The 26,757-nt window shown below is 52.8% G+C and overlaps 1 protein-coding gene across 2 annotated transcripts; it reads right to left on the minus strand.

Annotated features, from left to right (window-relative positions):
* Window positions 1-5,037: 5,037 nt before the first annotated feature.
* Window positions 5,038-25,624, minus strand: Gnai2 (G protein subunit alpha i2). 2 transcript variants are annotated; one of them, XM_034483843.2, is made up of 9 exons: window positions 25,381-25,624; window positions 10,818-10,860; window positions 10,446-10,587; window positions 10,098-10,258; window positions 7,822-7,950; window positions 7,333-7,462; window positions 7,080-7,233; window positions 6,546-6,759; window positions 5,038-5,626 (listed from the first exon to the last, which is right to left on the minus strand). In XM_034483843.2, exons 1-8 carry the CDS (start codon window positions 25,496-25,498, stop codon window positions 6,569-6,571), a joined length of 1,068 nt encoding a protein of 355 aa, XP_034339734.1. In that variant the 5' UTR covers window positions 25,499-25,624; the 3' UTR covers window positions 5,038-5,626; window positions 6,546-6,568. The 2 variants fall into 2 exon arrangements, with proteins under 2 accessions (XP_034339734.1, XP_034339733.1); XM_034483842.2 differs by having other exon boundaries at window positions 5,038-6,010; window positions 25,381-25,623.
* Window positions 25,625-26,757: the final 1,133 nt, after the last annotated feature.

Raw genomic sequence — 26,757 nt, forward strand, 5'->3', positions numbered from 1 at the left:
TTGAAGATGCTGGGGGGACTGCCCAGGACCTGTTTAGTGGCCAACTAATCCCCCATCCCCAAGACAGGGTTTCACTGTGGAACTCTGGCTGTCCTGGAACTTGATTTGTAGGCCAAGCTGGCTTCGAACTCAGAGATCTGCCTGCCTCTGCCTCCCAAGTGCTGGGATTAAAGGCGTGCGCCACCACCTGCCAACCTTTTTTTTTTTTTTTTTTTTTTTTTTTTTTTTGGTTTTTCAAGACAGGGTTTCTCTGTGTAGTCCTGGCTGTCCTGGAACTCACTCTGTAGACCAGGCTGGCCTCGAACTCAGAAATCCGCCTGCCTCTGCCTCCCAAGTGCTGGGTGCCCAGCTTCACCACCTGCCAACCTTAAGGCTCACTCTTCCTCACTCTCAGTCTGGTCAGTCACTACTCTAGTCACCGAGGCCAAGCAGGCTGGGTGCACACTAGAGGCATAGTGCAGGTGTGTGCTATTGCCAGCACAGCTCTGGGGATCAACTGATGAGGGTCTTGAGGGAAACCCTTCTTGGTCATGGCTACCATCCCAGCCTCAGGCTCAGCTCCTCTCCTATCCATCCCTCCCACTTCCTACCTTGCATAGCTACCTTTTCTCTACCCTCAAACCACTATGCTCAGGGATCCCTCCCCTGGGGATTCGCCAGAATTCTCAAAAGTCCCCAATCCACCTCTAGCACCACCTAAACTATTCTTCCTGGGAATCCTATCCTAAGTCTCCTGAAGACAGGATAAGATCCTACCTGCCTGTTATCCCTGGGCTGAGTCCCTGGGGTCATCCTTCACAGTATCTTGCTTCTACATCCTGACTTGGCTTGCAGGAGATTACAGGGACTGATGCTCCTGGCCTGCAGTCCACAGCACCACCCTAGCCCCTCCATCTTGCCAATCTTCTAGCCTCCCAGTGGCCCTATTTTTGAATGCATGGAGCTTTTGTTGCCAAAGTACTACATGGGCTGTGCCCTGAACCCTTTAGTGTCACCTGCTAGACAATTCGCTAGCCACCTCAGCTATTATTCTTCCTCTATGGAAGATTCCTGTTGAACCTCAGGACCAGGCCTTAGGTTCTGAGGTTCTTAGGTTCTGAGGCCTTAGTTCTGAGGTCCCACTATGGGAGCAATGAAGAGACCATCATCACTGGAAACCCTACAGCTCTGGAGGTGCCCAGCATAAAGAAGCAAGAGAGAGTATGCCTGTAGAAAATTCTTCCACTTTCCTGGGCCCGTTGGGTCACCATGAGGCTCAGGAAATAATGGGGAAAGCACTTAGCAGGTCCCTCTTTTCCTCTGCCTTTTGGCCTCTCAAAACTGACTTCCCACAACTCTAATGAGACCAGAAAGCAGAGATGGGAGATGATAACAAACTATGATTTTTCTCCCAACCGAGATTACCTGCAAGGATGCATCTCCATTGAGTGAGAAATTCGGACAAAAAGCTAGGAGGAGCCATGTTCTTCACCTCTGTCCCCCTTGAGCCCTGACACCTCATTGTGTGACTAAGACTGAATGTCTGGCAAGCGTGCACACCCTTGCTATAACACAGTTGTACACATGCCCCAACTGGCCGGAGGCCATTACCTTCTGTTCTGGTTGAAATGGAGTTGGGAAGACGTAGACCCATATGGGAGTGATGAAGGTCCTAGGTTTTGTTTTTTTTTTTTTAGTCATAGGAATTCAGGTTGGTGTTGGGGGATGGGCTTAAACATCAGCCCACACTCAACCAAGAGACACTGTAGCTTTTGTTTTGTTTTTGTCTTGTTTTTAGTGTTTTTGAGACAGTGTTTCTCTGTGTAGCATTGGCTGTCCTGGAACTCAGTCTGTAGACCAGGCTGGCCTCGAACTCTGAGATCAGCCTGCCTCTGCTTCTCAAGTGCTTTAATTAAAGGTATGTGCCACCACCACTCGGCTAGGACACTGTAGTCTGATTCTCATCCCTTCCTGTCACCCAAAGCCACCGGGATCCTGGCTGACCATGCCACTAGGGGGTAAGCTGAAGTCAGGGTTGTTCAGTTTTCCCCTGAGGTTAGTCTGTTGATCTTGGTCTAAGGGTGTGCAGGTAATGATTTTTGAGGGACATAAGAAGTTAGGGCTCTAGGGCCGTCGAGGTGGCTCAGCAGGTAAAGGTGCTTGCCACCAAACCAGATGCTCTGAGTTTCGTCCCCAGAACATAACATGGCAAAAGGTGAGCACAGGATCCCACAAGTTGTCCTCTGACCTCCACAAGCATGTTTTGTGGCACTCACAGAGCACATACACATACTATCAGATATACACAGAATACTAAAGGTCTAGGTCTGCTTTGAGAGACGGTGAAAGATTCCATCAAGACTAGGCAGCTCTTGGAGTCTCAGAAGCTCTAGCTATAATCCCAGGAAGGACCCGTTTCCTGTTCTGTACAGGACACCTGTCTCCACCGGCCTGCAGGGCCTGCCTCCTCCCCACAAAGTCTCCCATAAACTCCCTTCTTTAGGCCTCTGACTCTCAAGGGCCTGTTCCTCTCTCTCTCTTCCCAGCTGTTCCGATGCCCTACCAATAGGTTAAAAATACCAAGGCTACCCACCAACAACCACATCAGTAGTTCCAGCAACTATTTCAAGTAAGCCAAGCTCTCTTGAAGGCCAACCAGCCTCGTGGCAGTCCTCACAGGCTGGGGACTGCCCATTCTACACTGAAAACAGAAACTCAGGTCCGTACTTGGCTCTGCACTTCCTGCTAAGGGTCTTGGGTCTCACAGTGCAGCTGCCCATGGGTGTGGACACAGGGAGAGTTCTAGGGAAAGGACTCAATTTCTTTCCTCACTCAGCTGTTTCCCAAGAAAATGAGGAAGTGTCAGGGCCCAGCCAAGAACAGCTCCAAGCAGTGGGGGATGCCTACCTCACTGGGTACCTCCAGTTAGGGTTTAGGATACCTGGGCGGTCCTTCTTGCCTCCCCCTTATCCCCCAAGCATGGTTGGGAATTTCCCACCAGCCAAAGAAAGGCTGAATTGAGAAGCCGCCCCCACCATCCCGGGACAATGGGGCCTTATGCCCTCCAAATCAGAGCTGCAGTAGAAGGGCCAAAGGCAGGTGGGGGCCTAACTGTCTGTACCAGGGTAAGCCCTGCTTGCCAGAACCACACCCAGACCCAGTGCCAAGTGAGATCCCAGGGGATACAGGACAGAGCCCTGGATGGCCCACCCAGGCAGGGAGGCACCGGGTGCATCAGGCAGACAATGCCAGTCCCTCAATGGCCCTCTGTGCGGGGGTTCCCCTCAGGACAGAAGGAAGGAACCATCTCCGGTGCTTGCTTCCTGATGGGAGGGTATAGTGGCTCTGGAATAGCTCCAGCCCGCCTGCGCACATTGGGGTTCAGGCGTGAGCCTCTAAAGAAAGACAGGGATTTGGGAACGGCACGGGATCCTGTACTTGTCAGTTGTACCCTGTGGCAGAGGTAGCCGGAATGGCCTGAGGAACTGGGGCTGGGGAGAGGCCTAGGGAAGCAGGCACTCCTTCCGCCACAACCTTTCATCTCCTGCCAGCATCAAAGGCCCGGTGGCCTGTGGCCACTGACAGGTGTAAGGAGGCGAAGTCCCAGGTCCCCGGTCCAATCTCTCCCTCCCCCGCCTCCGCGGCGCCGACCCCCGCCCGCCCCAGGACCCAGCCGCTTTGTCAGGCCGCGGGCGCGGAGCCTCCAATGCCACACAAAGCTGCTTTTGTGTCAAGCGTCCTCCACGGGACCCGGTGACGTCAGTCTGCGTGACCAGCTCAGCAGCTGCGGAGAGGACGGGCTGCAGCGCCCCCTGGCGGCGGACGGCAGAGGCCTCGGAGCTCCGCCCTGTTGGGGCCGGTCTTTCACCTAATCCTCCCGGTAGCAGGCGCAGCCCAGCCGCTGCCCCTGCAGTTCCTGGAAGAAAACTCAGGCATTTAGCGCTGCGCTCCGCCCAGCAGTCAGCACTTCCCTTAGCTTTGTTTTCTACATCAACCTTCCAATGCAGCCAATGACAGACCCCCATGAACCCTGCCTTGACAGCCTGTCCCCCCACCCCTCTGATTTGGTGATGTGGTTTTCTGGCCCTTAGTTTTTTTCCTCTTTACAAAATGGTTATTAACATATGTTAATAACACACAATAAATTTCATTATGTCTCAGTATGTATAAAATGCATTTTTATCCTACCTATTCCTCTCTTGCACCTCCATTGACCCCCTTCCCTTTCCTTTCCAACTGGCCCCTTCTCCATTTTCAATTTGTTTTCTAAGTGGCTCGAGTTTCTGAAGGGGTTGCTTCTAGGAATATGGATACCTCACCAGGGCCTACAGCACTGAGGAAAATGTCTCTTCCGTCCTCCATCAACCAGTTAGGAGACACCTCCCCATGCCACGACAGGAGGTTGCCTAGCCCCATCAGCCCGGAAGAGTGCTTTTACAACATTCTACCTTTCTCTGATTCTTATATTCTTGTCCCAATTATACGTTTCGAGTCTAGGGGGCGACTTTTTTTTTTTTTTTTTTTTTTTTTTTTTTTTTTTTTTTTTTGAGTTTCAATACTATCACCCAGCCTGGTCTGGAACTCTTGGTCAACCTTCTGCCTCAGCATCCTGCAGGCTAGAATTAAAAAGGATATGCCACCACTCCTAGCTTTGTTTGTTAAGCCAAGGAGTGCAAGCCTACTTATCTGTGTGACTTCAGCCCCTTAAACTGTTTGGGGTTTCTGAGCCAGTAAGTCAAAAGTCATTATCTCTTAAAGACTGGCCAGATACCTCTGCTACTCTGAACTTTCGAGAACCCTCTAGAAGAGCTCTCAAGGTTCCAAAGTCTGAAGGCTGCCCCAGATCACAAACTGCAGTTAGAAATAGGAGGCTGCATAGCCTCTAACACGTAAGCTGACCAGTCCAGAGGGCAAACTAAAGCTCAGAGAATTAGGATGGAACTCTGCCTAGAAAGTGAAATGTCCAGGGTCCTATCCCAGGTAAGGCACTGAGGTATGAGCTGCGACGTTTTTCTTGCTCAGTCCCCAGGAGAAAAGAACATCCAACAGTTCTTGGTGTTTTCTTTCTACATTTTATTATTTCAAATCATGTGAACAATTCCATAAAACATGTGAAAAAAGCAAGGAAGTGTTCAACGCTGGAGGACCCGGGCCTGGGGCGAGGGCATGAGGGGCCTGGCCCTCAGCAGGCAGCGGCGGTTCCTAGGTTAGCGCTAAGGAGCTACATTTAGGTTAATGGAGGCTGGGCCCAGGGCTTCAGGGCAGGGCCCTCAGTGACATTGGCAGTTGTCTGGAACAGCCCTTGGAATCCAATTCCGTGGAGGGCAGGGCAGGGGGCCGCCCAAGAGGGATGGGTGTAAACACGCAGACACACTCAAGGCACGGAATCACTGGAGAGGGGCTGGGGGTGGGGTGGGCTGGGAGTGCTGGTCAGGACCTGACAGTTTTAAATAGGTTTCTCTAAAAAGTTTTCTAGATTTGCAGTTTTCCTTTTTTTCCCTTTCCTTTTCCTTTTTTTTTTTTTTTTTAAAGCTACGAGAATGAGCAGGTGGGCTTTGTCTCCAGGAATGGCGGTCTCTCTCACGCTTCTTGTGCTTTTTCCTTTGGGGCCTCCGAGCGGCAGAGAGTGGGGTAGGCAGGAGGCTCCCTGTAAACATTTGGACTTGGGTCAGGGCTGGTGTTGGACAAAGCCAGGGGTCCAGGCTGGAGGAGTTGGTGCCCCTCCAGACATAGGCCTTGGGAAACTCTGCATGCGCTCCCCGCTCACCCCAGAACAAGACAACGGTCAGAAAACCCGAACAGATGCCCAGGAAGAGGGTACCATGGCCACTCCGGCACCTCAGACAGAGGTGGGTTTTAGATAGTGAGGCCTGTGGCAACCCCTCCCCCAAGTCTAGAGCTGAGGGAGAGGACAGGGGAGCTGAGAACAGAGAGAAAAGATGGGAGAAGCAGCTGGGGGGACAGGCAAGGAGCATGGTCTTCTTGCCCCCATCTTCCTCAGGGGTAGTGGGGAGCAGAGTCGGCGGTGGCCCTGGAGGTGGAGGACAGATACAGCCTGGGTTACGTGTGGCTCCTCTTCTTGCCTTTCTAAACAATGATCTTCTTCTCCCCCACCTACTTGTTACCAGGGACACAGCTGTGCCCGGGGGCCAGCTTCTGTTGCTGGGTTACAAGACGTGTATATCAGTGACACTGCGGTCATTGAATGTACACCAGGGCCAGTGGGGCTGGGCAGGGCCTAGGACTCTCGGGTCTGAGAGAGGTCTAAGAACAAGTGTCAAGCTGGTCAGTGAGCAGCGGGGTGGCTAGGTCTCCTCCATCTACACTAGGCTAGTATACTATGGTGGCAAAGAAGCAATTTCTTCCAAAGGACACTGACCACTCTAGTTCTGTCCAGGGGAATGCCATGACCTTCTTTCCTCCCCTGTCCTCTGGCCCCTGATTGCCCTGCCCCACCCTTTCTCCTCCAGGCTGTGTACTCCCAAAGGACCTCCCAGTAAGCCCCCAGCCCTCTGCTCTCTCTGAACCCTATGGTCTCACTGTGTTGTTTGACAGGCCCGACTCACCATCCTGCCAGGCCCATTGCCCCTCAGAAGAGGCCACAGTCCTTCAGGTTATTCTTGATGATGACGTCAGTGACAGCATCAAACACAAACTGCACGTTCTTGGTGTCGGTGGCGCACGTGAAGTGCGTATAGATCTCCTTGGTGTCTTTGCGTTTATTCAGGTCCTCAAATTTGCTCTGGATGTAGCTGGCTGCCTCGTCGTACTTGTTGGCCCCTACAGAAGACAAATGAAGATTTCTACATGTGTGTGTACAGCAGAGATCTGTGCACACGGTAGACAAGCATGTACCGTGCACAGCATGTTCATGTGTAAGTGCGTGTGGTGTATAACGAGTTTCCCATGTGCATATACATGCTCAAGGGTAGAGGCCCACAGGTGGTAACAAGCAAGGCCTTCATGTGTAGACACAGTATACATTCCTGTGGTTTTCCTTCCGTCCAGACGGGGGCATCCATGGGCCACCAGAGCCCCAGTGGTATCTATGGGGATGGCCAACCCCCTCCTCCCATGAGATAGTCTTCAAAGAGCTCCACCTGTGTACTCAGGGAAACAGATGGTCAGGGGGCTCTGAGTGATCTTCTCTTCAAACAGGTCCTTCTTGTTGAGGAAGAGGATGATGGAGGTGTCTGTGAACCACTTGTTGTTGCAGATGCTGTCAAACAGCTTCATGCTCTCATGCATTCGGTTCTAAGGAAAAGGATGTGAAGTGGATACTGAGCCCACTCGCTGCCTGCCAGGCTCAGCCCCCCACCCCATCCCCCGCCACCAGTGCTCCTGGCCTCTCACCATCTCCTCATCCTCAGCCAGCACCAAGTCATAGGCGCTCAAGGCAACACAGAAGATGATGGCCGTGACACCCTCAAAGCAATGGATCCACTTCTTCCGCTCTGATCGCTGACCACCCACATCAAACATCCTGTGGACATTGGGTTAACTTAATCCAGGGAGCAGAGCCCCAGGGCAGCATCTCTGTACTTCACAGGCTGGCAGGCTAAGGACAGAGATCTGGCCAAGGTGGCACAGCTGACATCACGGAGTCATCCACCCTCATCACAATCTTTTTGAGTCTGGTCAGAAGAAGAGATCAGAGCCACATGGGACAGGCAGGAGAAGCTATTAGGAGGAGGTCACTACTGATAACTAGGTGATAAACCTTGAGGACGTGCCTTCCCAATGCAACCCTGAGGATCCTCAGTGGGACAGGGGGATTATGTCCAATGGCTACCCCAGCAGCTAGCAGATGCTGTTCTTAACCCTGTCCACACACACACTCACTTGAAGTGTAAGTCCTTGAAGGTGAAGTGTGTTTCGACAATGCCTGTGGTCTTCACACGGGTCCGCAGCACATCCTGCTGTGTAGGGATGTAGTCACTCTGTGCAATGCGCTCCAGGTCATTCAGGTAGCTGCAGGGAGGGAGGAGATCACACAGGCCCAAAGGAGCATCCTGACCTGGACCTCAAACAGACAAAACCCTGCTTCTTCCTTTTCTTCTCCTCCCCTCTACTCCAGGTAGGCTCTAGTTTATATAGTCCAATCTCGTCTCAAACCTATAATCCTCCTGCCTCAGCCCCAAGTGCTGTGATTACAAGTGTGCACTGCTGTGCCTGCTATTCTTGCTTTTCTAAGAAACATGGGCTCAGTCCCCTTGTGTCTCATCTATATAATGGGACTGGGGGCTTATGGCTCTGTGACCCTAGCAGTCGGGTTCTCAACTTGACCCGCATCAAAGAGGAGTCAGAATGTTGGAACTACAGGAAAAAAGTGGGAGGGGGAAATTAGTCCTTCAGGGAGAGATCAAGATGCTAATCGGTGTAATTAAGGTACCCACTCAGCAACCTGGTGTGGTCCTTTCATAGGGGACTAAACATGTCAGGGCCTGCCAGGCCCAGTGGGTCCTTTGCCTAACACTCAATAAAATTTGAGCTGAGGTGGGAGCACAGACACCTGCTTGGCAGAGATCCCTGGGGCTCTTCACCGCACACTCCTTTAATTAGTATCAATGCCTCTAGAGCAGGGTCCAGGGCCCAGCTCTCTGTCTGCCTCGATATCCCCGCTATGCCTTCAGGCTGGCTCCAGAAGTGGCGGCCCTGTATTGGTCTTTTGTTCTTGGGGCAGGGGTGCTGGGGCCAGCAGCCAGCCAAACCAGGCCAAAGGGAAATGATCTCAGAGAAGCAGGGATAGAACAAAATAACAGGAAGGGCCACAGGGGACCATGACGCACTTGCTGTGACCTGCGTACCATGCTCCATCCCCTGTGGATAGAGCTCCTAGCCTGCAAGGTGAGTTCCACACCAGTTTGCCTCTTATCAACAGGTGGGTTCATCCTAGGACCCTGTGCTCTGCTGTGGTCTTACTGGACTGTGGTACAGCTCAGTGCACCACCCCATACTCCTCCTTTAGATGAACCTGTTAAGGCAAGAAGCACTCCAGCTGAGCAGGCCGTGGTGACTACCCAACTCTGAGAGCACGGCCAGGCGTGCAATAGGAAGAACTTCATACTCGGGGAAGAAAGACAAAGGTAAGCAAAGAAAGTGGAAAGTGGCCGGGACATGGCCGCTCTTATTGGGGACAATGAAGTAGTTTTGGTTGTCAACTGTTAAGTTGACGGGGTTCACCCCCTCCCTGCGTCTATAACCCACAAACTCAGCTGGTGGCTAAGCCCGTGATTTCAGGGCGGGGCAGTGCTGAAGGTTTGGCTATGATCCCAAAACTCCGAGGGCAGGAATGACACAAGGGAAGCTGGGCCATGCAGGGAGGGCAGAAGGAGCCTGGTCATGTGACTGAAGCAGGACATGGGAATCCTAATCAGGCAGCTCTTCTACCTAACTCTTGTGAGGTCTAGCCCTGCTGAGCAGGTGCGCAGGATCGGATGGGCAACAGGGACCTGAGGGGCTGGGCTGGGCCGGAGGCTGGCTGGCTAACTGAAGCAGAAGCTGGTGGGGGGACTTCAGCACCCTGCCTCAGACCTGACACATGGCTGGACTGCAGGGGAATTCGGAATTGTGTTCTGGCCTAAAGGATCGCCTCTGAAATTCCTGGGACACTCTGTGATTCTCCAGCTGAGTCCTGGGCTTGGCTTGGTTCCAGAAAAGGTCAGAAGCAAAGTCCAGGCTCCAGCTTGTGCACACATCTGTCACCTCAAAGACAGGCTCTTCCTTCTCTGTGAGGCTCTGAGCAGCAGGCCTGGACTCCTGTATCCTTAGTGACAGTCTGAAGTTTAACATGTGCCATGCCCCAGCCTCAAACCCCTCCCACTCTTTCCTGACACCTTCAGCTGTCATTGCTTAAGGACCTGTCTTTTGCACTCATCACTTCGTCCCTGATGCTTTGCACAGAGCAGGTGCCTGCAAATGTTCTTCAGAAGGATCATGTGTGAAGACAGATAAGGCTAAAGTAGCCTGAAAGCCACTGTGGCTGTCATTTCTCCAGGCCTTCCGACAGCATGCTATCCCAGCATTCCCACTCAACCTACTCCCAAAGCCTCAGTGGACAGTCATCAGCTTCAGTACCCGGTGACTGCTTGCCATGCCCAGTCCCTCACAGTACTCACTAAGCGGCTGAGTCATTGAGCTGGTATTCCCGTGAGCGGCCAAAGCAGGCTTGCACACCGTGGTCAGCCCAGAGCCTCCGGATGACGCCGGACAGGTCTTCAGGAAGCATACCTTGCTCCTCAGCAGCACAGGACAGTGCAAACAGCTGCCTGGCATCATCCTGGGCACAGAAATGGAGGGCAGTCAGACAGGTGAAGAAACAGACCCCATCTCTGACTGTTAGAGAGAAGGAAATATTCCAGAACAGGGCCTAGGGTGATGTACCCTCAGGTTCTCTAGGACAAGACTTGCCCTGAAGGCTTCTGGGAGATAGGTTAGAGGGGAGAGGGTGGAGGAAGTGCACACACCGCTCGCTGGGGATCAGCAAAGTCAATCTGCAGGTTGCCCATGGCCTTGACGATGGCCATGATAGACTGGATGGTGTTGCTATAGACAACCGCACGGTACTGCCGGCACTCCTCCTCTGAGTAGCCATCTTCGTGGATGATCCTGATAAACAGAGGTCACAAGTTATGGCCCACAAACCACAAGAAATCACACATCTACCTTGGAACTGCTGGGGACTGCTCCAAAGATGGGGAACCACCCCAGCCCACGGAGTCATATTGACATAAGTAGCAATGGAGCCCTCTGGGACAAGAGGAGACCAAGCAGGGGAGATGGTACAGGCCCAGAGGAAGATGGTGATCAAATTTTGGTGACCCTCCCACACCACTTACTTCATCTGCTTGACAATGGTGCTCTTCCCCGATTCTCCAGCACCTGGAACAGGGGGGGTAGATGATCAGGACAGGCCCAGGGGACTCTAGATGCAGACAAACAGCCTAGCTGCCATGAGCTCTGAAGGTACTTCCTACCTTCCACACATTAGTGGTACAGAGAGACAGACAGAGCCATGGCTTCCAGGGGCTGCAGTGGCTGAGGAAAGCTACAGCATCTGCTCCTTGGCAGGTTCCCTGCAGGCTACTGCTTCCCTCACTCAGCTCCACTGTTTGCCAGGGATCCTGTCCTGTATGAGTTCAGGGAGCTAGCCAAACACTTAGGTCCGCACCTTCTACCCTCACACACACAGGCTTGCCATCCTGTGCAAGAGCGAGGCAGGGCTGGCTGGAAGGTACCCTGCATATTGCAAAAGGGCAGGAAACCCTCCTTTTCCCAAACCCTGAGATTTAGCTGCTAAGCAACCTATGAGGGCCACAGAGTCACATTCCTGTCCTTTGGACGTGGCCCAAGACCCAGCCCTCTGCTTTCTGGACCAGCTTTGTCCTAAACAGATGGAAAATAGAAACTCACACACTGTCTCTCTCACATGTACACAAGCTCTGACTCAAGCTTCTCTAGCTTGGCAGAACCCCTGTCCTCATTTCTCCGTCACTGGTTCTGAGGTTTGTTGGTCTCTCCTGTGTTTGCCACAGCAACTCCATTAAACAAATATCTTTTCTGGTCTCACTTTACAGAGGGCACTGAAGTTCAGAAGCGTACATTCTTGGAGCAGGATCATACAGCCGGCATTCAAGATGGCACAGCAATGTCAAGATGAGGCCCCGCCTCTTTCCCTGCCTCTGCCCAGGTTTAGTCTGCTCCTGTCCCCTGCCAGCTTTGCCCCCGTACCTTCCAGGTACTGCACACTCCTTGCTACCCGCTCATACTGTCCCTTCCCTGGGTAATCCTGCCCTGTGTTCTGTTCACAGGACTGACCTATGGATGGGTCCAACTAGGAGCTCTGTCCTATTAGGATCACACGATTGGCCTAATGCATTGACAAAACACCATCAATAATAATGACAACAAGTTGTGACAAACACCGACTGTGTGCCAGGGTTTCATGTCGACCAGGTTGGCTTCAAACTTACAATGAAGTCAAAGATGACCTTAAATTTCTGATCTTCCCACCTGGAATTACAATTGTTCATCAACATGGTCTTTTTTTTTTTTTTTCATTATTATAATTTTAAGGCAGGGTCTACTATGTAGCCCTGGTTGGCCTAGAAGTCAATATGTAGACCAGGCTGGCTTCAAACTCACAGATACACCTACCTCTACCTCCCAAGTGCTAGGTTTGCAGGCATGCACCACTACACCCAGCCCTTTGTTACAGGTTTTAAAAGATTTTATTTTGGGCTAGAGAGATGACTCAGTGGTTAAGAGCATGTACTGCTCTGCCAGGAAACCTAGGTTTGGTTCTCAGCACCCATATGGTGGCTCACAACTGTCTGTAAAAACAGTTCAGTTCTGGAGGCTTTGATGCTTTCTTCTGGCCTCTGTGGGCACCCACATATGGTGCATATATACACATACACGCAAAACTTTCATGCCTCCATCACATGCGTGCCTGATGCCCACAGAGACAGTGAAGGATTTCTTGGAACTTGAGTTACAGATGATTGTGAGCCATCAATGTGGTCACTGGGACTAAGCCTGGATCCTTGGGAAGAGCAGCCAGTGCTGTTAACTGCACAGTCATTGCTCCAGCTCCCAATGTATTTTAAGTTATATGCATAAGTATATGGATGTCAGGGCAGATGCTCAGACTTCCAGAAAAGGTGTCAGATCCTCTGAAGCTGGAGCTAAAACTTATGAGCCACCCAAAATGGGTTCAGGGAACCAAATTTGGATCCTCTAAAAGAGAAACAAATACTTTTTTTTTTTTTAAGTTTTTTTTTTTTCTTTTTTACATGTTTATGAGTACACTGTAGCTATCTTCAGACACACCAGAAGAGGGCATCGGATCCTGTTACAGATGGTTGTGAGCCACCATGTGGTTGCTGGGAATTAACTCAGGACCTCTGGAAGAGTGGTCAGTGTGCTCTTAACAGCTGAGCCATCTCTCCAGCACCCACATTTAAAAAAAAAAAGTGTGTACATGTTTTTAAGTGCATGTGCATGCTTGTCAGTGAACATGCTTGTCAATGTACGTGCATGCTTGTCAGTGCACATGCATGTCAGTGCGCGTGCATGCTTGTCAGTGCACGTGCATTCACTTGCAGCACTTAGTTCTTTCCTCCCACCACATGGGTCTCAGGGACTAAATCCAAGTCACCCCGCTTGGCAGCAAGCACCTTCACCAGCTGAGCTGTCCCATCAGCCACCATGCCCAGTTTAATTTAAAATTTCTATTTTTATATTTTTAATTATGTGTATATATTGGGGGGGGGGGTATGTGCACATGCATGCAGGTACCCACAGAGGCAACTTGATAACTTGATGTGGGTGCTGGGATCTGAACTCTGGTCATCTGAAAGAGTAAGAAGCACTCTTTACAGCTGAGCCATGCCTAGGCTTTTATGTAGTGCTGGGGTTAAACTGAACTCCAGGGGTTCACATACATCAGTTAAGCATTCTACCACACCTGTAGAATGCTACTGTATGTACTAGGTGCCTGTTGTTGTTGTTACTGTTGTTTGAAACAGTATTTCTTCGTATAGTTCTGGCTGTCCTAGAACTCACTCTGTATGTAGACCAGGCTGGCCTTCTACTCACTGAACTCGACCTGCCTCTGCCTCCCAAATACTGGGAGTAAAAGCGTAGGCCACCACTGCCTGGCTTACTAGGTACTTTTACCTTCACAGCAAACCTGAGGTGGGCTCTATTCTCACCCCATCTCTAAGAAAACTGAGGCACATGCTATAATATAATTAGTCCTATCTGAGGGCCATCCATTTTGCTCTACACAATCCCTCCTAGAGATTGTATGTGACTGGGCCCAGCTGCACTTGTCACTATACTCCCACTGGCCCCAGTCTCTGAGATGCCCAAGAGACAGCAGGCACCAAACAAGAAGACAGGATAGGCTGACAGACCTCATCGAGTTTCAGTTTCCCCTACCCAAACCCATATCTCATTGTGGAAACTGAGGCACCCTCACATGAGTAGGTCTGGGTCTATCTCCAATCCAGCAGCTGCTCTGAGGGGAAGGGTCTGAGTCCTTACAAATGCTGGCAGGTGCTTATAATTACTGAGTATCCGACTGTCCCAAGCCTGCTTCCCAGGATGGTGAAAGAACTATTACAGGACAAACCCTGAGGCTTGGGCAGGCTTCTGTGGGATTTGTTCTCTCTGGCTATGGTCAATTCACCAAACAGGGCTATGTGCAGCCGTGGAATGAGGCGGTCTGTAAACCCTGCCCACACTACCCAATCACTGAGAACTAGGCCCACAGGGCCTCAATATCTACCTAGAGAAGAAAGGGCACAGTGGCCACTAGCTAGCCTTCCTACTTGCTTCCACAGAGCAGAAGGAAGAGAGCCAAAGAAGAACCAGTCTCAACCAGGACTGAGGCCTGATTCAGAGAACAGAGGCTAAAGATGTGAAACTTGGGTCAGAGAGATCCCACTGACTAGATTCAAGGACAGGTGGGAAGGGTAGAGGCAGCAGCTGTCCAGGGCACAGGAAACCTCAAATGAGGGTTGTCCCCTTACATGACTTTGGAATTCCTGGCTATGAGAAACATTGGTCTGTCTACTGGTCACTGTCGGTAAAGAGGGCATCTAGTCCTTTGACCACTCTCCTCAGAGGTACTGTGGGTACCTGTGACCCTGCCCAGTGCCAGGGATGATGGCATGAACTTGCTTTGCATTTGATTTCCCTAGCAAGGCTGGCAGACACCAAGAGGGCCACACCTGAGCCAGGCCAGGAATCAGGTGCATGTACTTCTTGCCTCAGCCAGCTGAAGGCCTGCTTCCACACTTCCCTAATGCCTCAGTTTCCCTTTCTCAAGCCTCTCAGATTCCAAGTTAAAGCATTCTCTCGACCTAGCAGGGGTCACTGCAAATAGCCCCTTTGGACAGGCGGACAAAAGAAGGTAACGGGTTTCCATCCCTGGGACTTAGGGAGGTCCTTTAGTCAGTGCAGCAGCTGTGACTCAGGCAGGAAGTAGTGAGAGGCAGGACAAGGGTGTGGTTGGCAACCAAGCAGGAAGTAGAGAGGCATCAGGACAGAGCTGGGGAAGTTAGAAGCGGGATGTCTAGTGAAAGGTGTGTGGTGAAGACTTTGGTTCTCAGGTGGGCCACAGACTTGGTGTTTCAAGAGCCCTGGGGCCACATCATTCTTACAGCCCTGATGGCCCTTTCTCCATCCTGGCACATTACTCCTACCGTCTGGGCTGGAGTGTGCTTGTACTCACCCAGGTTCCTCCCCTGCCAGCCCTGTGCCTACCTCAGGGAGAGCATCGCCAGACTGATGCAGAGGTGCCGGCAGGGAAGCCAGCTGAACAGAGAGAAGCAGGAGACAGCCTCTCTTATCCCCAGCAGCTGCTCCATCCCCAGGTGGATGAGGCCAGTGGGGAGCTACAGAGGGTCCTTGGGGGTGGCCTTGACATTCCCACTAGGCTACATCTCTTCCCACCAAAGAAAACACCTCTGTAGCTTTTGTCCTTAGTCCAGCTGCTGGGCCCACTGCAGGAGGGCAGTGATCTCAGAGGCTCCTCTGCATAGAACATCTGCTTCTACATGCAGCGCTGGAGAGAACCGACTGAGGGGAAGACAGTACACCTCACTGCCTGGCAAAACCTGGAAAGCCTCACCACAGATGGGCCTGTAAGTTCAAACACTCGATGTTCATCTAGGCCCCAGCACGTAAGACTGTTATGTGTCCATCTTGGGCCCGCCACCTCCTACCTCATGCTTAGGTCTGACCTGCAGTGAGGCTGTTGACCTGCTCTTGTCCTTTCTGGCCTCAGTTTCTTCAAGCAGCCAGCAACTGGTCTACTTTTTACTTTTGGATCTTCTCCCTTCCCAGGGTCAGGGGGAAGGGAAACTACATCTGTCTGGTCTAACCCTGCTGCTCACACTGATCCTTCCTGAGATTTCCATTAGCTCCAACCCTTTCAGGTCTCTGGTACCTCATCTGTGAAATGGAACAACACACTATCTTCACACAGGAGAAGGGTGAGAACTGGAACCAAACGCATCTCCCCCAAGGCTAGTGTGCAGATAAAAGTTATTACTGTGGCTGGCGTTGGCTCAGCAGTTAAGAGCACTGGCTGCTCTTCCAGAGGCCCCTGGGGTGACTCCCTTCCACACAGCCATGGCAGCTCACAACCATCTGTGACTACAACTGCAGGAGATCTGACGCCCTCTTCTGTCCTCTGAGGTATCAGGCAAGTGTGTACTACACAGACATACATGCAGGCAAAGACACATACACTTAAAATAAAAGTAATAATTTAAAAATACATTGTATAAAATTATCCAAGAATTAAATAAAAAATATTTGTAAGAGGACAGTGTCTGGGCATGGTGGTACATGTCTATAATCCCAACACCCAGAAGGCTGAGGCAAGGAATGGTGAGTTCAAGGTAAGCCTTGGCTACAGTGAGACCCTTATCAGAAGGAAGGCAGTTGTCACTATTTTCGTATTTGGTGGAAGAGAACAGATTTCCCAAAACATCACTTCCTACAGTGTGCACAATGGCCGGCTGCTCTGGTCACTGTAACAGTAAGGCACACACTGGAGTACCACAGTTATCTCATTTCAAGTACAGCTTCTGAGGATTCAAAGAGCTGGAGTAACAGGCCAATACAGGGCGGGGAGGACGCCTTGAGGATCTGTAGCACCACCTGGGACAGGGGTGAGAGCTGTCTCCTACCACTGTCACTGTCACTTCTCTTCCACACACCCGTGGGGGTGGGGGGCTTTTACATAGAAGCCTCCCAGCTGGTGCTGTCCACTGACTCCACAACTCAGAAGGCTGGGAAAAGGCCTCCCTGGAGGCAGCTCCTGACCTGGTGGGCTCCAGTGGAATCCATGGGCTAAGGAGAGGCAGCTGACGTGGCAGCCCCAGGGCAGAGATTCTCAAGAGCAGCTGGGACCACAGGGTAGGCTTGGGCAGCAGCCCAGCTCAAAGCCACAGCACCAGGCCCGCCCACACTGCCACAGTCCTAGTTGGGCACAGTAGAGATGGGTTTGAGCCCTGGGATGCCCAACCCACAGGTAGCCCACCTACTAGAAAGGCGCCATACCCTCACTGCTGTGTGACCGCTGCCATTCTGGATCCTGTCTGTTACCTCCTGGCTCGACAGCTCAGGGTCTCAGGCTCAGCTACCACCAGGGGGAGCCCAGCAGCCAGAGACAAAACAGGAGATGGGGGCTGGGCAGCACGGGGAATGTTTTGTTTCAGCAAAGCAGCCTCCCCAGCTACGGGTGGCTGGGGGAGGTGCCAAGACCCTCAGCTATAACCTCCTCCCTGGGAAGCCCCCAGCCAGCTACAGAGTCTGAATTCACAGGAACAATGGAAACAGGAGGGAAGAAAAGAGGGGGGAGGGCCCAGCCAGACAAAGGCCCTCTAGGCCCCACCCCGCCTCTCTTCCTTCCTCCAGGTGTTGTTCTTTGACCCCCTTAAGCCCTCCAAGGAAGCTCAACACAGTCTCATACTGAGGAGGGGGAGGGAGATGACAAGGAGGTGGGGTTGTGGAAGGGTCCTGCACCACTTCCACCCATGACTGTGGCCCAACCTTCCACCAGATGCCCCAACAAATCAGTGATGCCATGCCTCCTCAGGTAGTAGGTCTTGCTACCTGTAAAGCACCTGGAGGCACCAAACAGCCCCCAGGTCATTGGTACACCCCTCTTCCTAACAGCTTTTTAAAAAGACACCTTTAGTTATTTTTTCAAGAGCCTGAACAATGGCTGCCTGTCCTGAATTACAGTGGCAGACCAGAGGGGAGGTGCCTGCAACCCGGGGCCTCAGTGTCCCCATCTGTGAAATGTACCCCTTGTGGGAATGTGCCAAGACCTGCCCAGAGCAACTTTCCTATTGGTTTTCAGGAACTCCAAACTGCCTTAGGGCTCAACTCAAGGCAGCTGTCCACGTCCTCCTTAAGTCCCAGTGCTGAGCACACAGGCAGGGACAGTCTGAGATCACACACACAAAGGAATGGGCCCTTCTGTACCCAGGCCTGGCTGATAAGGAAGAGCATGCACTGTGCTTTCTGTACAGCCTCCTAGCCAAGAGGACCTGTTCTGACAACACAGCAGAATCCCCCAGACCCTCCCACGGGAAGGAAAAGCCCCACAGACACGAGATCTGGGGGTCAAGAAGCACGAGCCTCCGGTGCCACTGCTCCCAGCACACACGGCAGCCACATTCAGCCAGCACACAGTACCGTTTACACTGACTGAGGCCACCACTGGTCATGACAAGCCTTGTAGGACAATCTGTCTTTCCACCTGTCTGGCCAATTCCCAGCCGAGGCCACCAGTGCCTCCCAGCATTCCTCTGGTCCAGTCTGTCTCCCTCAGACTGGAGGTGAGGGGAGGATGAGGAACAACAGGGAAGGCACAATGCTAAGTTACTGAGTGTGCCGTGAATGTGGTAAGGAAGGTGGGCTGAGAGGAACGGTGGGGAGAGATTCCAGAGTAGCCTCATGTAGAAAGAAGCCATGGCAGCAGCCAGGCTTCTTTCAGAATGGCAGAAAGGCTCAAACAGAATCATGGCTCTCACCCTTCAGGGCATAAAAGGATTCAAGACTCCTCAAGGCACCAGGTGGTGGTGCACACCTTTAGTCCCAGCACTCGGGAGGCAGAGGCAGGTGGAACTCCAGCCTGGTCTACAGAGTTAGTTCCAGGATAGCCAAGGTTATACATCGAGAAACCTTGTCTCGAAAAGGCAAAATAAGAAACAAACATACAAACAAACAAGACTCTTCCAGGTGTTATCACCAGGCAAGATCCCCAAGCACCAACAGAGCACAGTGCACCCGCAACAGGTGCACCAGCATCAGCCTGTCACCCTAACACCAATCCTAGCAGCAGGGCACAGACGCTGCTAAGGGCTACAGTGACTGCTCCAGTCCTAGCCTATCTCTGCTTCTGTGCCCTCAGTTTCTCCACTGGTGGAGAAGGCCTATCCCAGCCTCACAAGGTTAAATAGCCAAGGTTCAATCAGAGGCATCTGCTGTTATGCAAAGGGAAACTGAGGCACAGTGACGGTATTCGGGTTCAGCAAGTCAGGATGGGCTGAAGGCCCCACACCAACCCCCGGGGAAGGGGAAACCCAGAGTGAGCTAATGCAGGGCTGCTGCTGGCTTCCAGGCATTCAATCCCGCCTGTGGCTGGCCTTCCTGCTTGGAGGGCAATGGCCGCTCAGGAATCTAAGAGCAGCTTTTGGCTTTCCTGCTGGACCTCCCACTGGTGTCCCTCTCCCAGCCACCACTTCCTGTGGCCAAAGGAGGGGCTTAGAATCCTTCTCAGAAGCACCGCCTCTGACATCCTGGCCCCAGCAGTTGCTAGGACAGGACAAGGTTAGCACCTGGACTGGCTCTAACTCTCTGATGCAGTATGGAGGCCTGCGGAAGCTCACAGGTGAGCCTGGCCAGGTGTGAACCTTCTAGGCCTTCTGGCTGGCAGAGACCTAGGTGACTCAGGACCCACCTTCTGCACTAACACCAGGCAGTCCTCTTGGCCTCTTCCCCTTTTGGGCTCCTCCTCCCCCAGCTGCTTCCTCCTTATTCTCTGATGTGGACACCATTTCCCTAAGAGGCCCAACTACATGACTGTCCCCACTCCTGCCTAGGCACGGTAGGCACATTCTGAAGCAGCTGGGTCGGGGGCAACATCCTCCAAGGCTCAAAGACACCTCATATTGGCCTGGTACACCTTCAGGGCCTTGTATGCAAATTCTGAGAGCCAACCCAGAAAGGTAGCCCAGCAGTCACTGCTCAGTCCTGGAAGTAATCCTTCCCAAACCACCATGCATCAGGCCCTTGAAGCACTGAGGTGAGGGTGGGGTTGGGTTTAGTAAGAACTAGAGCTCTAGGCAAAAGACAGGGTGTGGCCAGACAGCGGAGGCCCCACCCTGCACCTGCAGCTGAGGCAGGGGCTTCCTGAAAGCGTCCGGAACAGGGGCACACTAAATATCCTTTGCTCACACCAGGGCAGCCTGAAGAACATTCTTAAATGAGATCTAAGCTGTGTGGCCTGGCAACAACCTACTGACTCCTGCCTCTCTTACCGAATTCCCAGGTCGAACCCTAGGAGCCGAGAAAGCTGCCAGGCCTGTACCCCATCCCTCTGGCCCACTTCTCCTCCTTTTGTCTCAGCAAGAAGGTGATCGAGGCAGCAGCACTCCAGGTCACACCTTGTTATCTGTTATCCTCTGCAGATGGCAGTGATGGGTGCCCTGGTCCCTCGGTAGCTAGAAGCTTCTTGGGTAAACAAAGTTGTTTCCTGCCAAGTGAACCAGGAACTTTTAGAAACCCTCTGAGTGCTGGCAGAAGCCTGAGGATGGGATCCATGGGATCCCAGTGGTCTAAGTGCCCCACCAACTATCCGGCTGCTAAAGAGGCCTGGAGACCTCGCTGTGACAGATCGTGGCAGCCACGGCCCTATCCCCAGCTGTCACTTGGTGAACAAATAAATAAATGTTCACCTTACTTCTTTGATCCCAGAGCCAACCCCGGGCAGCTCAGGCTGACTTGACAACAGTAGGTGGCTTGATGCTGCCTGGGGCTTGTGTGGAAGTCTGTGTCCCTCAGCCGGCTGGACTGCCACCCTCCAGACACTGCAACAGCTCAATCCCAGTACTGACCACCTGTTACACTCTGTTCAAAGCCCCCATTTCCACCACCCCCCCCCCGCACCCCACACACACACCAGGGATGCCCCTGGCTGAGCTGTCCTGATTCACCAGCTCAGGAATACCCCTTAAAATACCTAGTCTCTACTGATTCCTATGCCTTCCCAGGACCGTGTATAGCTTTTTTATATTTGCTGTACCAGCTCTGGAGTGATGGGCAGAGATGAGAGGAAGACAGCGGAGGTTAGAAATGGCTCGGACCCCCCCCCACTCCCTCCCTAGCGTGGGAGCTCATCCAGGCCCGCCAGGGCAGACAAAGCCTTGCCCAGCCTGGGGGAGGGGTGGGAAGAGACTTTGAGGCCCAAGCCAACCAGCCCCCCATTCAAGTGCTAATGAGCTCCAGCAGGGGAGAAGTGGGTTAGGGAAGGGAGGGGACTCTGTCCCAGCCCACCTGGCTCGCAGAGCTGTGCCACACCCCCAAGGCTAGGCCCCTAGAGATTAGGCCTTGAGTCCCTGAATGGTCATTTACTCTGCTCTTTACAAACTTCGGCCTCCCATTTGCTTCCTGGGAGCAGGGAAAGGAGTTTCCCAGGAGGGTCCCCATACTGTATGTACCCAGGCAGCTCTTTCAGAAATAGCAGAAGGTCCCTCATCTGCTTTTTTATTTGTTTACATCCAGGCTGTGGTGTAATATGGGTGGCCACAGTCCCCTGACTTATACATGACAGGCAGCTCTCTCCTGAAGGGCTTCACCTGAAGCAGATTTCTAAATGAGGCAGAAGATGGGACCAGGATCTTAATTTTTTAAATGTGCACTGGTGTTTTGCCTGCATGTCTCCTCTGCGTGAGGATGTCAGATCCCCTCAAACTGGAGTTACAGACAGGCATGAGCTACAGTATGAGTGCTAGGAATTGAACTTGGGTCCTCTGGAAGAACAGTCAGTCCTCTTACTGCTGAGCCACCTCTCCAACCCCAGGATTCTAACTTATATCTCCATGACCTTCAGGGTGGTCCAACCAGGATGAGCCTCAAGCTGAACTCATGCCGGGGAAACATCCACCAGAAACTTGGGAATCTAGGCTACATCTCCTGTCTCAGTGCCCTTGGTGAACAAGGTCTCTGCCCCTAGTGCCTAGCAGGCCAGTTTCCCAGGCTAGCCCTTCCATCTGTCTCTCAGTTGGCAGCCCCAGGATTACCCTTTTGTTCTCTCATTCCTGTTATATTCTCTCCCACCCCAAAGGACGTGTGCTCAGGAGCTTCACGGTCTACACACATACTTAGTGTGCACTGATACTGCATGCCTGCCTTTTGCTAGTCAGCTAGGATGCAGGCTACAAAACTCCCTTCCTCTTGTCAATCTACAAAGGCCTGGCTTTGACTAACAAGCCTGGAGCTCCTACAGCACTGCTCCAGGTTGAGCCCCAGAGCTCTCAGCTGCTTTAACGGTCACTGGCTGGAGCTCTGCAGCTGTCCCCAAGCAGAGGTGAACTGAGTTTGTAGAGCCACTCTCTCACATTTAGTCCCTACTGTGTGCTGCGCCCTGGCACAGGCTGCAGGCTGGGCAGCAGGGGCTCTGCAGTGGACAGGGTAAAGATTGCCCTGAGGCACCTGCACAGCCTGTGCCGGGCCAAGAAGAACCTAAGAGTTTCTTTCAGCATCCTCTCAATCTTGGTCACTGGTCTTCCAATGAGCACTTGTCACCTGCTTACACAGTGTGCCAAACTGTGACTCGGTGACTTCTACCTACTCACCCCCCCAACACAAGTTCACCAAGTACATTCTTCATTCAGCACCCAAATGAAAAGGACACCGCTCTGCCTTGTCTCAAGTGCCAAAGCCATATTCTAGTGGAAAAGCAGGAACCCAGGGAGTAAAGAGGCCACATCAGCCATGGTGGGACCACAGGAAGGATTCTGGGAGGACAGCCATGAGTGGAATGTTAAGGAACCATTAAGTAGGGAACACACAAAGTCCTGCAGCCAGACAGATGCAGCTCTACTCTGAGGCTTTGTAGAGCCCACAGTGAACAGTTTCTCCTGGTGTGTCCAGTTCAGGTTATCACCAAAGCCCCCAAAATCTATCTGGGCCTAGCTACTCAGTCTGGTTGAACTGGGGGGCTGAGGGGAAGTGTCTAGGGGGTTGCCCTGCAGTGAGACTGGTATCAGCTTCTCTACTTGCCTGACCAAGCTGCCAGGGGAAACTATCTTGCTAGTGTGTACCACATCTGCCTCTGCCCTGATGACAGTGACTGTGCCCGCCTTCTGGCAGGGATACAGGGTATGGAGGGAGACTGTGTGCGGGTGGGGCAGCAGGCGTGGTTCTGGCTGGGAGGGAAGATTGGCATTTTCCCAGCTTAAGTCCCCGTTGCCTGGACAGAGTCTCCGGCTAAGCAGAACTGGTGCCCAGAATTCCTAACCTGCTACAGCTGGGGTCCCACTGTCACCTTATTCCTTCGTGGGGAGTTGATTAGCTCAAGTCAAGACCCCTTCCCAGGTAGCAATGACAGACTGGTCATGCAAACTGGGCTGTCCATTTCAGGCAAAGCTGTGAGCCCTTGGCTGCAGACACTTAGCAGGGTCTTAGTCTTACAGTGGGTACTCCTGAGACACAAGCCAGGAATTCCATTTTAGAGGAAGGAAAAGACAGAGGGTCAGGATCCTGGGTTAGACGGTTCCATGAGAAAGTACTAAGCCAGATTCTCTATCACAGGCTACTGCCAGCCTAGTGTAGAAAGGGATACCAGATCCCACCTAGCCTGGCCCAAAAGCTGAGCTGAGCTCTAAGGGACCAAGCCTGTCAGCTTAGAGGAAACCCTGTGTAACAGAACAAACCAGGAGTCCTGTGCTACCCCACTTCCCCCGGCTCTCTGGTCCAGATCCACATCTCCTTGGCCACCACAATAACTGCAATAAACCTGGGAGAGGCTGGTAAGGGTCTTCAGGTTGGGCACTGGGAGGTAGCGGTCCCGGAAGTGCCCTCCCTAGGCCCAGCAGCAACGGACATTCCGCCGCCGCGTCGACACCCACTCACTGCTTGCCGCACTCGCAGCAGAGACAGGAAGAGGCAAGCGCCCAACGCAAAGCAGCCCAGGAGGCTGGGCCGCCGCCCCTTCCCGCCCCTTCTCTTCCTCCCCGCGGCAGCAGTGGAGCGGATGCCATTTTGAAACCTCCGGGGCTGTGCCCCCAGGCCGGGTCCGCCGGGACAGTCAACAGATGGATCCATAAAGACATACATGTTGTTTCTCGGCCACAGGCCTGGCAAAGAAAAAGCCAGGCTTTCCACAGCATGAAGGCCCCAAGGCGGCCCTGGGGCTGAGGGGCCACACCCCCCCACATACTATCCAGCCGATTACGCTGCTGCGCGGTTTCTGCTACTGCTAGGGCCCTGCTCCCCACAATCCAGAGGACCCGATCTTCTCAAGTCAGGCTTCCACAGGGAACCACTCCGACTACCAGTGGGAGTCTGGACACAAGCATCAGGCCCACTGCCTTTGCCAAAGCCTAGCTGGGATGCTTGAGAGCACACGGGGCTACAGACAGCTGACTCCTGCTAGTCCTTCATTCAGCTTGCCCACCAACCCCCATCACAATATTCCTTTGGGGAACCAACAGGTTCACTCCGTATCCTAGGCCATATCCCAGGCGTTTCAGCCCTCAATATGAGAATCCCAGCACCCGTCAACAGATCTCTACAGGCACACAAGGGCAGCAATATGTCGGTTGGCTCACTACTTCCACTTCCCCCCCAATCCCAGCAGCCACCATCTTCCTTGGCCTTGGAAGTGGCAACAACCCTAACTCCTCCATGTTCCCTCCTATTGCCCAGACTCCCCTGGCCCTGGCCCAGACAAGCCTTGGAACCTAGGGAACACATTCCCAGAGAATGGAACTTCCCACAGATGCTTGAGGCCTGGCCCCTGTTCCCCAGTGTGACTATTAAAGCTTCAGTCCAACCTCTTGGAGAGGGTCTGCCCAACTCAGCCTAGGCCCACTCCAGCCCCGGGTTCTCCTCCTCCTGTCAAGGCCCACCTGGAGCAGGAGGGTGCAGAATCAAGGGAATGGCAGAGTGAGAAAAGACTTAAAAGGGGCAGATGATTTAGGGGTTGATACCTGCAGAGAGAGAGAGAGAGAGACAGAGAGAGAGAGAGACAGAGAGAGAGAGAGACAGAGAGAGAGAGAGAGAGAGAGAGAGAGAGAGAGAGAAGGGGGAGGGGAGGGAGAGGGATCTGGTGACCTGGAACAGAGGCCCTGCGGGGAATCCTGCTACACAGAACTTGAGAGCAGTCAGTTTCCCTCTTCAAGAGGTTCTTAAGGGGTCAGAGTGCACAGAGGGAGAATACAGATTCCAGCGTGTGGAAAAGAGGGAGTGGGTTGAGGCTTGACAAGGGTCCCAAGGAATGCTCATGCCAATAGAAAGAGAACAGGTAGGGCTTGAAGGTGAGACCCAGTAGGGTGCTGAGGGTTTAAGTAAAGCCTAAGAAAGTCTGAAAATATAAGGTAGTGGCTGAGTTCTCTTGAGACTGGATAGTAAGGGGAGATAGTCATGCAAGGTTTGGTTTGTGGGATCTGGGATGAGTTGGGGGTCTGAACTAAAGTCTGGACTAGGATTATAAATCTAGACCAATCCAGAGTTTCGAATCTTAAAAGGGTGGGTCCTAGGGGTTTCAAGCGCAGGTGTAGGGTCCAAGGCCAGGCTGGGTAGTTTCAGGTCCTTGTCTGTGGGATTAGCGTTGAGAGTCAAGGGTCCCATAACGGGGCGCTGCCTCACCTAACAGAAGCAACTTCACCTCCCGCGCCGCCTTCTCGCCGTCCTCCCGCAGGTTCTTGTCGATCATCTTAGAGCGCTCGGCTGCTGCCTTGTCCTCGGCACTCACGGTGCAGCCCATCCTGCCGTCCGCCGGCCCGGCCTGGCCCCCACACGGCCCACGGCCCGGCTCGGCCCCGCCCGACCCACTCCGCTCCCACCGCCGGCCCTCTGCGGGAAGCTCTCAGGTCCGCAGTTCCGAGCGACTGCGGGAGGCGCCTTCCCGGCCGCCGCGCACCGACGGCGGGGCGGGCCAGGGGTGGGGCCCGGGCGAACCAAGCCCGCGACTGGGCCGGGGCGGGTCTGGAGGCGGGGCCAAAGGAAATTTGGGGATGGTGATTGGTTGGAGGGCGGAGCCAAGGAAGAAGTTAGGCTCAGTCCAGGCTTGGGCGCAAGCTGAGAGCGGGGCCGCAAAGAGGGAAGACACCAAGCGTAGAACTAACACAGGTTTAGGCCTCTGGGCGGGCTGCAGGAGGAGCTCATCTCCGATTGGATGCTGAGAGCCTGGGGCTCTGTTTCTGGACTGTAGGACCAGTTGATCTAGTAGCCCAAGGGTCAGGACTACCTGCCCTCGCCACAGGCCAAATAGAAACCAGGACTCTGAGCATTTGTGAATTATGAGAGTAAGGTGGAGGAGGTGTGTCTTCCTCACTTGCTAAAAGTGAACCTATAAACTTATTTGGAGATCTACTAAACTCTGAGGAGGGCACATGATGTCTTTCTGGACCTCAATTTTCTTTAAGGCAGCTCCCCAACCCCAAGGTTGCACCACATCAAAAACAAAGAGTTCACTGCCGCTTTTACACCTTTGCGTGGACTATCTTCTGTCATCTAAACTTAGTCCTTTTGCCTGGTAGTTTGGGAAGCATTCTCCTGCAGGCAGCAGTGGGGACTTCAACCAGAGACCAGTAAAACCAGACTCTAGGGGAGAGAGTTGCTATTGGACTTAAGGAAACAAACGTTGCCATGATCTTATAATCTGTTCCTTCCATTCTCTGTGAGCTTCTAGAGGCTTCTTCAGTCCCATGTCTCTTCTGGGTAGTGTCTGTGATCCTGTGGCTGGGCAAAGGTGGAAATAGAGATATTTCAAATCTTTGTGGTCTGCTTTTTAAGAGGGGCCTATGACCCCCCAACTTTGATTGGATGATTGAAGTGTGTAAGGTTTTCTGAGTGGCCCCAGACTAAAGCCAGAGAGGGACATTGCCGTTAAGAGTTGGTCACAGGCTCCTGTTAGTATAGCACTACCTGGACGAAGTGTATGTTCCAGCTTCTGCTCTTCAACTTGCTTGCTCACTCTGGAGTGTCTGTGTATCTAAATCATCAGAATGTCTTCCCTGTTGA

The sequence above is a fragment of the Arvicanthis niloticus genome, chromosome 21 (genome assembly GCF_011762505.2).
Source record: "Arvicanthis niloticus isolate mArvNil1 chromosome 21, mArvNil1.pat.X, whole genome shotgun sequence".
NCBI lineage: Eukaryota > Metazoa > Chordata > Mammalia > Rodentia > Muridae > Arvicanthis > Arvicanthis niloticus.

Bases quoted from the DNA above. Each gene is read 5' to 3' on its own strand.
- Gnai2 (XM_034483843.2), bottom strand. From the start codon at position 25,498: ATGGGCTGCACCGTGAGTGCCGAGGACAAGGCAGCAGCCGAGCGCTCT. The intron at 10,588-10,817 runs GTAAGTGGTGTG...TCTGTTTATCAG, and splicing joins ACCATTGTCAAGCAGATGAA to GATCATCCACGAAGATGGCT. The intron at 7,234-7,332 runs GTGAGAGGCCAG...CCTTTTCCTTAG, and splicing joins TGGCTGAGGATGAGGAGATG to AACCGAATGCATGAGAGCAT.